This window comes from Rhamphochromis longiceps, linkage group LG11 (assembly GCF_057381845.1).
Source record: "Rhamphochromis longiceps isolate RC_006_pf linkage group LG11, R_longiceps_female_GT1.1, whole genome shotgun sequence".
Classification (NCBI taxonomy): domain Eukaryota; kingdom Metazoa; phylum Chordata; class Actinopteri; order Cichliformes; family Cichlidae; genus Rhamphochromis; species Rhamphochromis longiceps.
In genome coordinates, this window is record NC_140567.1 from 34401861 (window position 1) to 34417429 (window position 15569).

Sequence of the window (15569 nt, forward strand, 5' to 3'; positions counted from 1 at the left end):
ACTGCTCTAAATGTAGAACACATTAGAGGGGGTAATATGAAACGTCCACTGTGTGTGTGTGTGTCCTCCGTTAGCTGCTCTCCGTCATTATTTTCTAGTCAACAGACATCTGCCCACTTTGCACACTAACGTGGGGCAGTGGCTGAATGCAGCGCGGGAGAGGGGAGGAGGAGGAGGAGGAGGAGGGGGCGAAGTCTGGATGACGTCAGCGGTGTTTCGTGCACGCGGACAATGAGCTGTGGCGAAGAAGCAACTGTGTGTACATACAGTAGCTGTATACAGTACATCAGGGCCTGTCAGCCAGGCAGAGCTGCTGTGTGTGTGGCGATGGGGAGGAAATAAAGCGGCTCTTCTACATGTCACCGACGCGGAAAGGTATGTGTGGAACAAACTGTTTCATGTTGCTATGCTCTCGGTTTTATTGTGATATGTATCGGTTATATTTAAAGGATAAGGCGGGGGGGGGAGCTGCTGGGTTTCCGCACAGTGCGCTTTCTTTCTGCCAGTGCGGATTTGCTGAATAAACCGCTCAGTTTACATCAGGACGTAAATGAGCATACGTTTACCTGTTTAGAGGTATAGATTATTTGCAGGGTCTTTCTATAAATACTGTTACTACCGGGGAAGGCAAACGACAGCAACGTATCATCCGTTTGTTTTAAACGAGTCGTGACGCGCGCGCGCTCTTTGCAGGATATGGTGATTATTTATTAATTTCTTCACGGTGATGATGCACAGCAGGCGAGGCGCTCACTGGAAACAGGTGGTGCTCCTCTGCCATGTTTAGAACGGGCACAGATACCTAAATCCCACTCCCGGCGATGATTAAACAAAGCTGGTAGAAATATAAATAAGCCAAGTCCTCGGGCACGTCTTATTATCCAGCATAGAAGTCATGATGATCCACCAACAAGGTCGAGTCTCTCCAGGGTCCAGGGTCTGAATCCATTTGTTATGATTCCGTCAACTTTTACTGAAGCTTCAGAGAAATGCAGTTTATAATTGTATCTTTCATATGTCATTTGTACAACGTCGGTTAATTTCAAAATAAATAACTTCAGTATAACAACTTCATCTATCCCCCCTTTTTTTCCCCAAGTTAGGGTGTAGGGTTGCTGGTTGGAGCCTTTCACAGCAGATGTAAAGTGTAAATGTGGTGTGCACTCTGAACAGAGCACAGGTCTATGATAAATATCGTTTATTAAGTAGTCAACGACCTGCAGTCATTTTCCAAAGAAGCTGAAAATAAGAGTTAGGACTGGGGAAATTATCAGAGGTAAAACCTTAATAGCTGAATATGAGCTAAATTAATTAATTTTTGAAACACTGTATAAAAGTGAAAAAGAACTTACTGCATGTAAAAGTTAAAGATTATGCTTTAAGGTGAAAAGAGGTAGTTTTTGGAGGGTTTTCTTTTTTGGCTGTCATTTTGTACAAATTCAGAGGTTCTCTCACACTATTTTAAAAAAAATAGCCAAGTTAAATTTCGGTGAAATAAATGTCAGCACAGAACTGGCATGTTGTTTGGTTGGTTGTCTTTCAATGATAGATTTTTATTGTCACTTTGCATTCTTGTACAACAAACGTTAAAGAATAAAAAGAATAAAGAGGACATATGAGCTACTAAATTCCCTTCTGCTAAGTTGTTTGAGATGGATAATGCAATTATGAATAAATAAATAATAAGTGAATAAATTATAAATTCAGAATTCCACTGTATTTTCTTTTATTGCCCACCTCACTGGCTCTACGCTCCAGTATCTGAAAAACCCTGAAGTGATCCACGGTCACTTTCTCATAATAGTTTGGTACATTTTTGTAAATGTCAGGTCCTCCTAAAAAAGTGCCCAACAATAACATTTAACAACCTTCCTAGGACAAAATAACATTTTCACTCCACAGTCATCATGGTAACAAATGAAAAAAAAATAGTGTTATCACTCATATTAACCATCAACTTTTTATTACACTCACTCAGAATAGGATTGAAAGGCGATGGAGAAAGTCTATTCCTCACTCTAACACCAATGCATTATTTCGAATATGATTTTATTTTTTAATCAAACTGTATTTATATATATCTTTCAAAATATTAGTTATTGTCAATACTGGTATAAGGCAACACCCTTACCTTATACTATCATTGCAGACATGTAAAAGTTTGGCTTTATCATCAAAGCTGTGAAGAAAATGCTGATTTTGTTAAGCGCAGATGTATTCTCTAATGCATTAGAAATACAAGGTGTTATCATATAAGACAGAATATAAGGTGACTAAGGCATTATATGGAGTCAATGGTAAAAAAAAAAAAAAAAAAAAAAAAAAAGTTCGAACCAACGGCCACATCAATACTGATTCAAGTACTTTATTTACCCCTCAGGTAATCTAAGAAAATGGAGGGAGGAAACTTGTAAGTATATCTTTGTGGACATAATTTCACATAAATCAATAAGTTCTCCAAAGATTTTATAAAGTTCTTTCCAAGAGAGGGAGCAGTCACAGCACTGCGCCATTCTTTGTGTCATTGCAGTGGTTACTCCCGAGACTATCTTGATCGCTTCATCCAAAGCCAAGACTCATCTGTGGTAAACAAGTTCCAGCAGAAATACTGGAAAACCAAGCAGACTCTCATCAAGGTCACCGGGAAGAAGGAGGACGAGCATGTGGTCGCCTCAGACGCAGATCTGGATGCCAAGCTGGAGGTGAGCAGGAGTATTAAACGGTTTGGCCTTATAGTTTAAGAGCATGCTCAGTGACAGCCATGTTTGGCTCCTGTACTCCTCTGTCACACCACAGAAACATCAAGAAAGCTGAAGGTACCCTCCCTCAGGCAGGCTGCACAGACTAAAATGGCTTTTTGATTTACACTATGCCAGAAATTGCTCGAGGCTTAAAAGTTTTATTAGGTTGCTCGACCCCCCTCCCCCTCGTCTGGCATCCATTACTGGAGCGAGGAGAACTTAATTCATGAAATCAATACTTGATAAACATCCAGCATTAATCTAGGCCATGCCCCTGATAAACATCTCAATTTTAGACTGTATATAAAAGATGGGCGGAGCTTCCAGGTCTATAAAGTGAAGTCAGTGGAGAAGCGCATTAAACTTGCAGATTTTTTTTTTCTAATGGTCAGGTGACTCCTGTGGGTGCAAACAGACTAATGACCCTAAAAAAAAAAAACCACGTATTTAATCATTTAGTTAGATTAGTTTATGTTCCGATTTTATATTACCATGCCTAACTAAACATCAGCTGTTCTTTGGGTAAATTTATTTTTATAACCTATTCATTTGGATACCAGTAACAGTTAAAGTTAGGAGGACTGACAGATGTACGGACACAGGCAGCTGTAGCCAACAGCTGTCTGCTACACCTCCACTAATGCAACTCACTGAACCTCTTTTTTTGTCTTTTGAATTATTTTTATTACAAATATGTAAGAAATAATGTGCCGGGTTGTGAGGTGCAGAATGTCCATAACAAATTCTAGTTTCAGTTTTTGAATAGTTTATTTACACCACTGCTGAAAGGCTTGAGGTCAGAATTTCTTGTTTTTTTTTTCATTTTGTTTTGTTTTGTTTTGTTTTAAATGCAAACCTATCAAACACATGAATTGGAAAAAATGAATATTTAGGGCAGTAAGGGTTTGAAATAAGATTTCTAATCTGAAAAAACAATTTTGTATTTTAAATTCTGTTTTCAGGTAATTTTAAGAAATTTCACTCTATGCTTCCTCCAACTAGTTTGGTTTGATGGTACAATGGCCATCAATGCTTGGCCACTTGATTATTGACAGGTTACTAGCCGACTGCTTCTTCTCCAGTTTTGCTTGGTATGGAGTCACGATTATTGGCCTGTTGGAAGAAACTGGGGAAAATGGTGCTGCAAAATTAAGTAGTCTTTTTTGTTCAAGGTTCTTTTTATTTTGTAGAACTCTCAGAGTTTCCCACCACAAAGTGTCTCCATAAGAGTTTTCCACCATGCTTGGCATCAAGCACTCCGCCAGCTCATTATCTCCACATCTCAAAGATGTTTTTGTCTTTTTAATCTGTCTGCTCCTTTCAACTTGCTACAGTTCAACGCCAAATAAAGATCTAAACATCTCAAATATCATGAAAGCAAACGGGATCACAATCCAGTTCCACAGTAAAGACTTAAAATACAAAAAAAACAAAAACTGCTTCTAATTTCTGCAGGATTTTTTGTGAAAAAAGTAAAGAGTACCAGAGATTTTGATTTGATGGGCATTTGCATACAATACAGTCAAGCTGTAACACCAATGAGTCTAGTATTGAGACTGGGGAGTGCTGGCCACTCCATTATAGTCAGAACGTAGCTGTCTGAGTGCTCTCTCTAAATAGTTCTTGCACAGTTTGAATTTGTGGTTTAGGTCTCCTGATGTAAAAAGAAATTGGCTCCAATTGAACAATATCCACAGGCCACAGCACTGACTTTTCTTATTCCAGGGTCCTTTTACCCAGACCTCCAAGATTACCACCACCAGAAGGTGTCATAAAGCTCCAGTATCTTTCCATTTGTCCCACACCTCACAAATACTCTTTGTGGCCCAAATACCTCCAATCTTCTTCCATCCACGATCTATGTTGTCCATGTATGTTTCATCTCAGCGTTTTCCTTTTCTCAGCCAGACTTGGATATGACTTTCTCCTATGCAACTATGCCAACAAATACAGAAGTAAACCTTTCTCTGTTGGAAGAAACTGAGTTTCGCAGGTATTTTAGTGAAGCTGCCGGTTAAGATCCCGAGAAGCATCCGTTTCTCAGACAAGAGACTCTGATGGACTTGTCAGTTGTGCATTGGCGCGTCCACCTTTTCTTTCTATTGTTGTTGGAGTAATTTTGTGCTGTTCTATGAAGGGAAAAGTATGTACTGTTGTAAGAGAAAAAGTTATTTGGCAATTTCATTAATAGAATAATATTAATTTCTGAGAAGAATAAAGAGTTTGAAAAGACACTTTTCCCTTTTCTATTATTATTTTCCTTGTTTTGACACAATAAATGAACTCAGAAAAGCTGACGCTTTGGAAACTCAACTAGCTAAATTAATTGCATCTTTAATCATCGGAACAGCTTTCAGCTGTGCTAACATAATTGGAAAAGAGATTTTTAAATGATCAATTAGCCTTTTAACATGATAAACTTGCATTAGGTAACACAATGAAACAGAAGTGTTGTCTGCTGAAAACAGACTTCGGCCTGTGTAGATGGTTCATTTAAAATCATTAGGGATTTATCATCGGCAATTCCATTAATCATTAATCATCAATTACAACGTTTCATTTGACTAGGTGTTTATGCTGATATTGTTTTGTTATGCAGGTCTTCCACTCGATTCAGAGAACATGCATGGAGCTTTTGAAGGTCATTGAGCAGTATCAGAGGAGGATCTGCCGTAAGTTCAAATATAATTGTTAAATCATTTTGAGTACAACGAATCTACTGATTGAGTTTAAGACTTCTAGAATGTCAACCAAAACAAACACATTCTTAAGATATTAATATCCATCCAGAGTGATTTCTCTCTCTTACTGTTCAGTCCTTTCCCAAGAAGAGAATGAGCTGGGTCGTTTCCTGCGCTCCCAGGGCTCTCAGGATAAAACCAGAGCTGGAAAGATCATGCAAGCCACAGGAAAAGCTCTCTGCTTCTCATCACAGCAGAGGTAGGGGACACGGATCAATGTACAATCTGCCACATCCTTAAAATAAATCACATGCTGGACTAGAAAATAGCTTCAAGTAAAGGTCAGCCAACTGTATCACCCCAAATCCACAAAAAGGATGGAGAGTCATATCAGGAATGTTCATCAGGAGCAATAAAATAGCTGCCCTAACAGAGCAGATAACAGGGTTACTACACAGCATAGGTACTCTCACTCTACTGAAAACAGGGATTTCATTTACGTGTCCGAATCTGTGTGTCAGTCTGACAGTAGTGGTGATAATTATTATTAATATAACTTAGTAAATTATATTGTTTAGATTTTGTAAGATCAGCGGCAGCGTGAAAGTCATGTTGACGATTTTGGTTTTGCCAGTATTTCTATTTTTTTTTCCCCCATTGCTCATCTTTTGATTCTTGAGTTCACCATTTGCATTTCCAAGATCATTTAAAGCTTTTCGTCCTGGAGCTGAGATACTTTTCAGTGCAGCTGAATAAATCAGCAGACTAATCTGCAGCGTAGACAAGACATGACAAATTTTCCACATGATGATCCAAGCCACGTGCAGCACCTTAATACGGAGTTTAATACGACACCCTGCAGATTGGCTCTGAGGAACCCGCTGTGCCGTTTGTACCAGGAGGTGGAAACGTTCCGTTATCGTGCCATCTCAGACACGTGGCTGACAGTGAATCGAATGGAGCAGTCAAGGACTGAGTACCGTGGAGCGCTGCTTTGGATGAAGGACGTATCTCAGGAGCTCGACCCAGATACACATAAACAGATGGAGAAATTCAGAAAGGTTTGTTTTGTTCTTTTCAGAGCACAGCAATGAAGAGATTAACAATCATTTTCATAGCAGAAAGAAAAGCTTACATACTAGCACAAATAATGCCTGCATTCTCTTTAGTTTTGCCCATCTCAGGGCTCAGGCATACGTGATAGTTCAAAGTGACACTTCAGGGTTTAAGCTGCACCTCCTGTGACAATTCATAATGTCTATATACCAGTAAGTCACAACTGCATATAATCCAATTAATTGTTCTTTTGTTAATTTAATGGGTACTTCTCAGACTGCAACCCCACTGTTGATATGATGAAGTGCTGCTCCCGCCTAGAGCAACATAAAAACAGTAATATCAGAGCCCTGCCAACGCAGTCTGTGGGAAATTGGCAAAAATATTATGACTTCCACAAATTCAATTTCTTCCTTCGCCGCAGGGCCTGCAGCAATCAGTAATTAATCTGTCAATTTTTTTTGATTAAATGTTTAGTCTTAAAAATAAATGTCAGAAACACTGGAAAATGTCCATCATCAGCTTACAGTGCTTCGTCTGGTTCATATTTATATTCTGTTTTAGTGGGACAACAGTTTAAAACCCTAAAACATGTAGACCATGTTGAAATAACTACAAATGCCATTTTACTAATCAATTCAGCATTAACAACACAACAGACCAAAAAGCAAGAAAACATGTTATAAAACCTGACACCAGAGGGCAGAACATACCCATAGATGGTGGTCCGCCTGCAAGAACCCAGCACTTTTTACAGTTATGTGAACAAGAACTCGACTGTTTGCATTTTCCTTGTGTGTCATATAATACTAGGTGGGGAGCATTTCACATATATTCTCTCTCAGGTTCAGGCTCAGGTGCGCACAACCAAAACGAGCTTTGACAAACTGAAGAATGACGTCTGCCAGAAAGTGGACCTGCTGGGAGCGAGCCGCTGCAACCTCCTCTCTCACGTCTTAACCACATATCAGGTTCGCCTCACAAGTCCCAGCTGTCTGCGTACACTCCACCGAGCTTAAATATGGTGTTTTCAATGGCTCTGCCACATGTGGCTTAGTCAGCAGGTCTAAACTATCACCCGCTGGGGTGAATTACTACTTTTACCTTGAGCAGCTGAGCGTGTAACTTGTTTCTTGTGTGCGTGTCTTAGACAACACTTTTGCACTTCTGGGAGAAAACATCCCACACCATGGCAGCCATCCATGAGAGCTTCAAGGGCTGTCAGCATTATGAGTTCTCTACAATTAAGGTCTGAGAGAGTCTCAGTAATAACAGTACTAAATGCTGACACTGGAGACATGTAATGACAATAAGCAATGATTTTGTTCCAATTATTGTTCCAGACTTTACAAGACCCTGTGGACAAACTGGCTAAAAAGAAGGGGAAAAATAAAGTCAAGGCAGAAACAGAAGAAGCAAAGAAAGAAGAAACCACAGACGACCAGTGAGCTTCAAGAAATATCTATTGTTATGCAAGAAAACCAAACGCGTACGAAAAACAGTGAAAATGTCGAGTACATGTATGGGCAATGTTCAGTCTGAACAGAGACAAAGAATTTCTGCAAGCCAGCTGTAGGTCAGCCTGACTCATCCCCGAGGCATCAACTAAGGCTGTTTTCTTAAAGCCACTGGTATGTCTCGTTTACGCAGACTGTTTCCTTAGGCGGCGGTGTGTGATGCAACAGGTTATGGCATTAGTGTGAAATGGGTGTAACTCCAAGCCCATCAGGATTATGGTTGTGAATGGGTGTACTTTAACCTAAACCACAATTATTCCCTAACCTAACCAAGCAGTTTTTAGGTCCTACACCCAACCAGCAAAAAACAAAACAAACTACCACACCATGACTTCCTAGCTGACAGCGCCATGGATTCAACATCCTAACACATACTTTTAGGTCTCTAAAAACAGAGTCAATGTCTCCTGATTGGTGCCAATGACAAAAGGACAGGTAGCACCTGAGAAAAACTGATCTATTGAAGGCCCACTGGGATGAGGACACACTGTGTATGTCACCTATGAACAAAATGCTATAAGCTTAATTTCTGTTTCTTTACAGACTCATCTCTCTTGTAAATGAAAACACCAGTGACAAGGCGAGAGAAGGTAAAAGATGTAAAACTTGAAGATTTAATTGTGTTTTTAAATTGCATTTTAGGTTGAAAATAATAACTGACTTCATTGTTAAATAATCTGATTATATGGAAAATAACAAAACTAAGAACAAATGGGACCCATTATCAATCCTGGCACCAATTTTTCTACAGTTCAGGGTTACAGCAAGGATGGAGCACTTGTTAGAAGCAGAGGGTGACCTGAAGGCCCAGCATAAAGATGTAGTGCAAGATGAGCAAGGATTATTTTGAACTGTGAATCATGCAAAGCCACATCAGTAGAGTCAGTGAATTCAAATGTGGAGGTGGAAATAAGTGTAAATGGTCCCCTCAGTGATTTGAGTCCATAGTGAATGGCAAAGCAAACTAAGGAAAGGAAAGCTGTCTTGAATCTAGATAATTATAATTAAAATTAATGTGAAAATTTAAACACTGTGTGGGGAAAAAAAAAGAAAAAAAAAAAGAAAAAAAAAAAAAAGATAAAATCATCCAAACATTTTTAAATTAACACTTTTTGTTGCTTCCCAGAGTCGGAGGGAGAGGAGACAGACAGCATGACCTTACTGAATGAGATCCTGGGAGGTTTGTCTGTGGATGAGGGGGATTTTTCTCAGGAGTGGACAGAAGTGTTTGGAGAGACTGAGGAAGGAACAAGTGCTGCATCCACCAGACCAACAGAGGCCCAGGACAAGGAAAACTTCTTTCTACCATCACAGCTTTTGGACCAGAGTTTGAATAATCTGCAGTCTTCCATCTCAGGTCAGCCTGCCTGTGTGTCTGTGTGTGTGTGTGTGTGTGTGTGTGTGTGTGTGTGTGTGTGTGTGTGTGTGTGTGTGTGTGTTGCAACTGTGCTACTATACAAGAGTGAACCAGAAAATTGGCAAGTTGGTCCAAGGAAGCTCTTTAGTAATCAAAAGAATAGACCATTTGGATTTTGCACCATTAGATCGATTCTCTCACCATGACCACCATGCAGAACCTGGAAAAATTAGCCACCATTAACCACCAATTAGCCATAATTTATTTTAATTACACATTAAGGAGAGATACATATTCCTAAAAACTAATAAACACAGTTTTTCTTTGAATCAGTGCATTAGCAAAATCACCAAAAGGCAGAGTTAAAATGAGCTGCTTTTTCCTCCCCAATGGTTTCCACACAGGCAAAAGAGTGGCTTTAAAAGGATTTATCAAATCCACATCTGTCAAAGTAATAGCAGGAGGCTGTTAAAATACAGCAATTAGATTTCCTTACCCGTAGGTAATTGCCAACTACTTTCCATCTCCTCTTGGCTTGGATTCTCATCTGGTATTGTTAACTTGGTTTTGTGAATTTCCAGCTTTAAAGGTTGCAAGCTGCACACTTCTATAAAACTGCTTATAGTTTGACTGCATTTCCGAGGCACATATAAGAATCCGGCAATTCAGTGTTAATCATTAAAGTGCAATAGGTCAGACAAAATGATTTAGTGAGTGATTTACTGTAGCATGACTGAGATTTAACTCATGAGTCACAGCACATTACTGTGGGAATATTCCCACAATCCCAAAACAATCATTGAGAAAGAAAAGTCCTGTAAATATATGCAAGATGGGCGAGGTCAAGGAGAAACAAATGATATCAGGAGAGACTAACTTGTGAGTGACTTTTGGAAATATACTGAGGCCTCAGTCTCTTCCTATGAAAAGCCGTTAAACATGCATTTTCTACTTTTAACTGGTACGACAGATTGAACCCCAAATTAAGGGAACACGAAACTGTAAACACCAACAATAATTAGACCCAGCGTTGGTAGAAATATAAAATCGTTATAAAGCAAATGAGCGGTAGTCAATCTGTGCAAACAGAAGTGCTGCAGGGGCTGACTTGAAATGCAAAACTGCTTCTTACAGTTTACAGGGAAACAGAACGTGCCTCTTCTCTTTTTCTCCTCTCAAATGTTGGCATGAGGCTTATCACACACACACTTAATATGGCATACATATCAAATTAGACCTTCAGTAAATTTTGTGCATCTGCAGAGTGACTTCCAAAGCACAAGCCCATTGAAAGCTGTCTGTCTCCACTGCAAAACTAAATTTACATCAGAGCTCTTTTGCAGTCATATTCAGAGTGCATGATCAGGCTGTGAAACTGGTAGAAATGTGGAAAAAAATCCTTTATTTTGCTTCTAAACATGGTTACTTGTTCTTATTATTAAATACTGCATGCTGTAACTAGCACTCATTCTCAGGCTTGTAAAACAAGTTGCTGTGGGTTATCTGTAAGATTATGGCATGACCTTGACAACCTTGTACTAAACAGAAAGCATTTTGAGGGGATTTTGGTTAAAGGTCACTGTTTAAATTAAAAATTGCACAGGATCAGCAGCCAAACTGTATTTAAAGAAAACACAAAGTTTGATGAATTTTGCCTATAATAAAGGTTTTAAGTTGTACTTTTACCAACATCCTTGTTATTGCTGGACTCTGCCATAGGGTAATATTCAGTACGTCTCTCGTCTTCTAGAATAGAATAGCCCTTTATTGTCATTGTACACAATGACAGTAAAGGGCTATTCTATTCTAGAGCATGTTGGATTGAAGCAATAGTGGTGAAAGAGGTCAGCCCTTCAAGAGGCAGACAAGCCAACAGAAAGCAGAGCAGACTGATCCAAAAGAAGTCACAGAACTCCGGATGGAGTCCAAACTGGCAAATCAAAACTAAAACGGCTCATCTTCAAAGGAAGGAGGAAAAAAATCCACATATTCCCAAGAGCCAAGCAATTTCAGATCCAGGCAGTAGGACTTAAAAGGCAAGGTCAGGGTGCAACTGTAAAATCTACGAAGTACTTCAGCTTATTCAAAAGTTCTGCTGAAGGTGAAACAACAATACACAATTAAAAACAAATTCTCCATTTGGTTAAGTAAGAAATGTACAGCACACTTCACTGTTCTCTCCAGAGCCATGAAGTGCTGCTACATGTTGCATTTTCAAGACACGGAAAAGAATGGAAACCAAATAAATATGTCTGAAACAAGACAATTTCTGTTTTGTATTCACAAAATGTTTGCAATGCAGTAAATGTTTTGATTTTCTGTGGGACGAGTCATCAGCTGTGTGCGATGGAGTGTAATGACTCGTGTTGGATCGTGCTTTTGCACAGTAACAGTTTCCTAGTGAGTAACCCGAATCTATGCTTCCTCTTCAGATTGGGCCCCACATTCTGCCACTCAAGCAACTGAGCACTCATCTGAAGTCAATCAGAGCACTCCAAAGCCAGCAGAGAGAGGTAGGCCTGGGCGATATAAGTCAAGACATTAGAAAGACATTAGAAAATAAGAATGAAATGGATAAACTAGAAAGCCAACGCCAAACCGTCACGCTGACTTTTCTTAGTGATATTTACCTCGTCAAATCTTTTTACAGAGGCAGAAGGGACATCCAAAGATCTCTCAGCGTGGTTCAACCTGTTTGCCGACTTGGACCCCCTCTCCAATCCCGACGCGATCGGCAAAACCAACACAGAGCACGAACTTCACAATGCATAGTTGTTCTTCTGCATCACATTTTACCCTTGTAAGGGGTACAATAAAATAAGTTTAAAAACAGAAAACACAAAAAAAAAAAAAAAAAAAAAAAAGCAGCCTGATCTGACTTGCAGAGGCCTCATGCAAGAATAATTCATATTTTCTTTCTAAAGTGGAACATGACAGGGTGTCTCAGGTAGACAGGCAGATTGTCTAGTTTCCTTAACCTCCTAGGACCTGGCGTCCACATATGTGGACATCACATTTTGGGTTATTTAGACCTAAATACTCAATTTTGCTCTACAAGCGCCTGATACCCACTTATGAGGACATTATACTGCTACTGTTTTATCAAAGTTTTAAACAAATATCCTCATATGCGGCTCTTATTTTTTCTTAAAAACAAAAATAAGGTTAAAAAAAAAATAAAAATAAAAAATCTGGTAATTCTTTGTTTTTACATTCATTGGGCCCCAATACGCCCAAATATCAAAGAAAAATTAAAAATGCATGTCGTGGAAGAGCTCGGGTCTTAGGAGGTTAATATGAATTAGTAATCATTTAAAAAAAATATTTAACAAAAATTAACTTCACTAATTCACTGTGGCATCACTTGCAAATTTACCATGTTTCCTGGTTGCATGTATCGGCATATTATGACTACGTAGTTCTTAAATTCAGTTTACTGAGAAAGCTCACTCCAAAAGCCGACTCAAGGCGTCCACGGTCACTTACTGTTGAATAGCCTGTGATGACAGGCCGCTGACAAATATAGTAGTAATATTTTGCCTAACAACCTTTTGGGGTTTTTCCATGGAAAATAAAAGGCATCCGCACAATGAGCATGACAGACAGCCCATTTTGGAGCCACGCAAGAGGTGTTTTCAACTTAATCTTAGAAGGAAATACGACTAGAGACTGATTTAGAAGAACACCACAAATGTTCTTGCATAATGCCCAGTGTCATAACTGAACAACTAAAATAGAATATGTATGATTATAACTTCAGGAAGATGAGGTTTCTTTTAAAATTGAAAATCTAAAATATTTTTAGAGAAAAAGTTGATACGAGGCCAAACTACAAGGCCATAACATAAAAATGTTTTTAATAACTACAACAATATTGTGGTTTTATTTTGTTAAATAATTGCCAGTTAAAATAATGAGCTCAGAATGTGTGTAGATCTATGTTATCCCTGCAAAAAGCCTACATAAGTGTATAGAAAGGTTGAGATATCCCTAATATGGCTCTCGGGCACACAGCACTGGCTGTGAGCGCTGAATCACCAACTGTTAAACCCTTCTCTTTGCAAATGGCCACCAATCAGGAAAAATCTGGCTTAAAGCTAGAGTTGAATGGCTTGTGTCCAGACAGTAGCTGACCTGAAGGACTGCACCAAGGACCATTATACATAAGTATTACTCTGAGTGCTAAGCTAGTCCAAAGTTAAAAATATGGAAGTGGCGATGAGCACAAGTCCCTTTAAATCAGGCTGTAACCAGAAATGAGCAGATTTATTTCATGGTGGCAGTATTATGCTTCTGTCAGAGCCCCATGAACTATTACCAGCTTTGTCATGAAAGAAAAATGTAAACATTAAATTATTTTAGCAGGGATACCTCAGTACGAGTTTGGAACAAAACGCCTTTGACAGTAGCTGCCTTGGAAATCTCTCTCATAGCATTCATGCTTCATTTCCAGTTCTCATTACTGAAGATGTCAAACTACTGCGTGAGATGCACAATATGAAAGAAGGCAAATATGACAAAGATAACAGTTTGTTTACAGAGCAGTGGAACATGTTGACTGGAGGAATTTTAATGCAGTTAAACAGAATTATTTAAACAAACTGAAGCATAATTGCCTGGCATTGATCTATTCAGCAGTGCAAGAATTTAAACTAAACTCCTTTCTCACCACATCTGAAGGTGGAATTTCATCCATGTAATCCAAGTCGTTTCTTTGATCAGACACAAGCTTGACTTTTTTTGTAAGGACTGATGATGTGTTTGCAAAATACAGTATATGTGATCTCCTTTTAAGTATAATCCAGAAGTGTGTTGATTTAAAACACATCAGTCATTTATTACTGCATGTTGCATGCCTTCTTTTATGTTAAGCAGTAAACGTGATTCAGTGAACTACATGTTTATAGTGATGTGACATTTTTCCACGTTCCTGTATTTACTTAGTGGTTACTGGTTTTTACGGGCATTATACGCTGCGTGAGTGCATTATTCTAGAGCCAAAAAAGAGGAAACTTTAAGAATCGTGTAAATACAGTCTTATTCTGACTTTAGTGACAATGCTGCATAAACTGACTACATATCTGAGTAAATGCCTTAATCAAATCACACGTTAACACAGAGTTATAACCCAGTGACATTTTTTTGTTGCTTTGTTTCATATTCATGCCATATTTATTATTCACTCATAACCAAATACAGCAATTGCCTTACCTTAACTCCTATTTGCATATAAAATCATGCTTATGAATACTAATTATAAGGTTTTTTCCCCCAGGTCATAGATAAACATAATGTATATCAATCCAAAGAGACTTTTTGGGGCTTTCTTTTTTCCTTTATTGAAAAACACACAAGATCTACATAAAAACGTGTAATACACGGGAGAACTGAATCATCGTTGCCTAACACGGCAATCATTTCTGAACGGCACAGTGTGCTTGTGAATATAATCAGAATTAGTATGATTAAAAGTCTTGGAGCTGCAAGCAGAGCAAAGCACTTCAACTGCATTTGTTGCTGAATGTGCTGCACATGTTCTTATTTGTGTTTCTGTGCGTGAGTGGCAAAACGGACCAAAGCCAAAGTCATGTTTTTTTTTTGTTTTTTAGAATTATGTTATGATAATACAAACTTTGCAAAGTAACATCAGGCCACATCTGGCTGCATCTGTATATTGAGATAAACTGTGTTACACTTTTTTTTTTTCGTCCTTAGTGTAGCTTTACTTCAAGCAAAAATCGAAATTGCACTCTTTTCTGATTGCTTTAACTTTACAAATTGGTCTAAAATAAAAATAGTGATTATCATTTTGTTTCCATTTTAATGATTAGCACTTACGTTTATGTAGTTGCTGAGCTCTTTATTAACACAAATGAAATGCAAATAAACATCCTGCTTCTTTGTGCTCCAGTAACACTGTATGATAGCAATTGTTAAGAACGGGTAAACTAACAGTTAACCTTCAGGCAACAGATATTTACTGTTAGCAAACAATGAAATGAGACTTGATTTTGAAAGCCAGGTACAACTTTAGAGTACAGGTAATGTTCATAAATATAAATTGTGCTTTACTTTAAAGCATGTATGGAGAGGTAGTGGACCTTGGTGCTTCTTTTCTCACAACTTCTTTTCTTCTTTAATTTTTGGGGGCAGCTTTAAGCACCAAAAAAACTACTTGTTTAGGTCCAAGAAAGAAAAAAATAAAATAAAATTGTGG

At 38.5% G+C, this 15569-nt stretch overlaps 1 protein-coding gene across 1 annotated transcript; it reads left to right on the forward strand.

The window, feature by feature from the left end:
• Positions 1–230: 230 nt before the first annotated feature.
• Positions 231–15090, forward strand: ica1 (islet cell autoantigen 1). The gene is made up of 13 exons (XM_085423781.1): positions 231–375; positions 2381–2410; positions 2531–2702; positions 5341–5413; positions 5558–5681; positions 6285–6483; positions 7324–7449; positions 7629–7727; positions 7822–7922; positions 8539–8585; positions 9122–9352; positions 11785–11865; positions 12003–15090. The coding sequence occupies exons 2-13, from the start codon at positions 2394–2396 to the stop codon at positions 12122–12124; spliced, it is 1392 nt and encodes a 463-aa protein (XP_085279907.1). The 5' UTR covers positions 231–375; positions 2381–2393; the 3' UTR covers positions 12125–15090.
• The last annotated feature ends 479 nt before the right edge of the window (positions 15091–15569 follow it).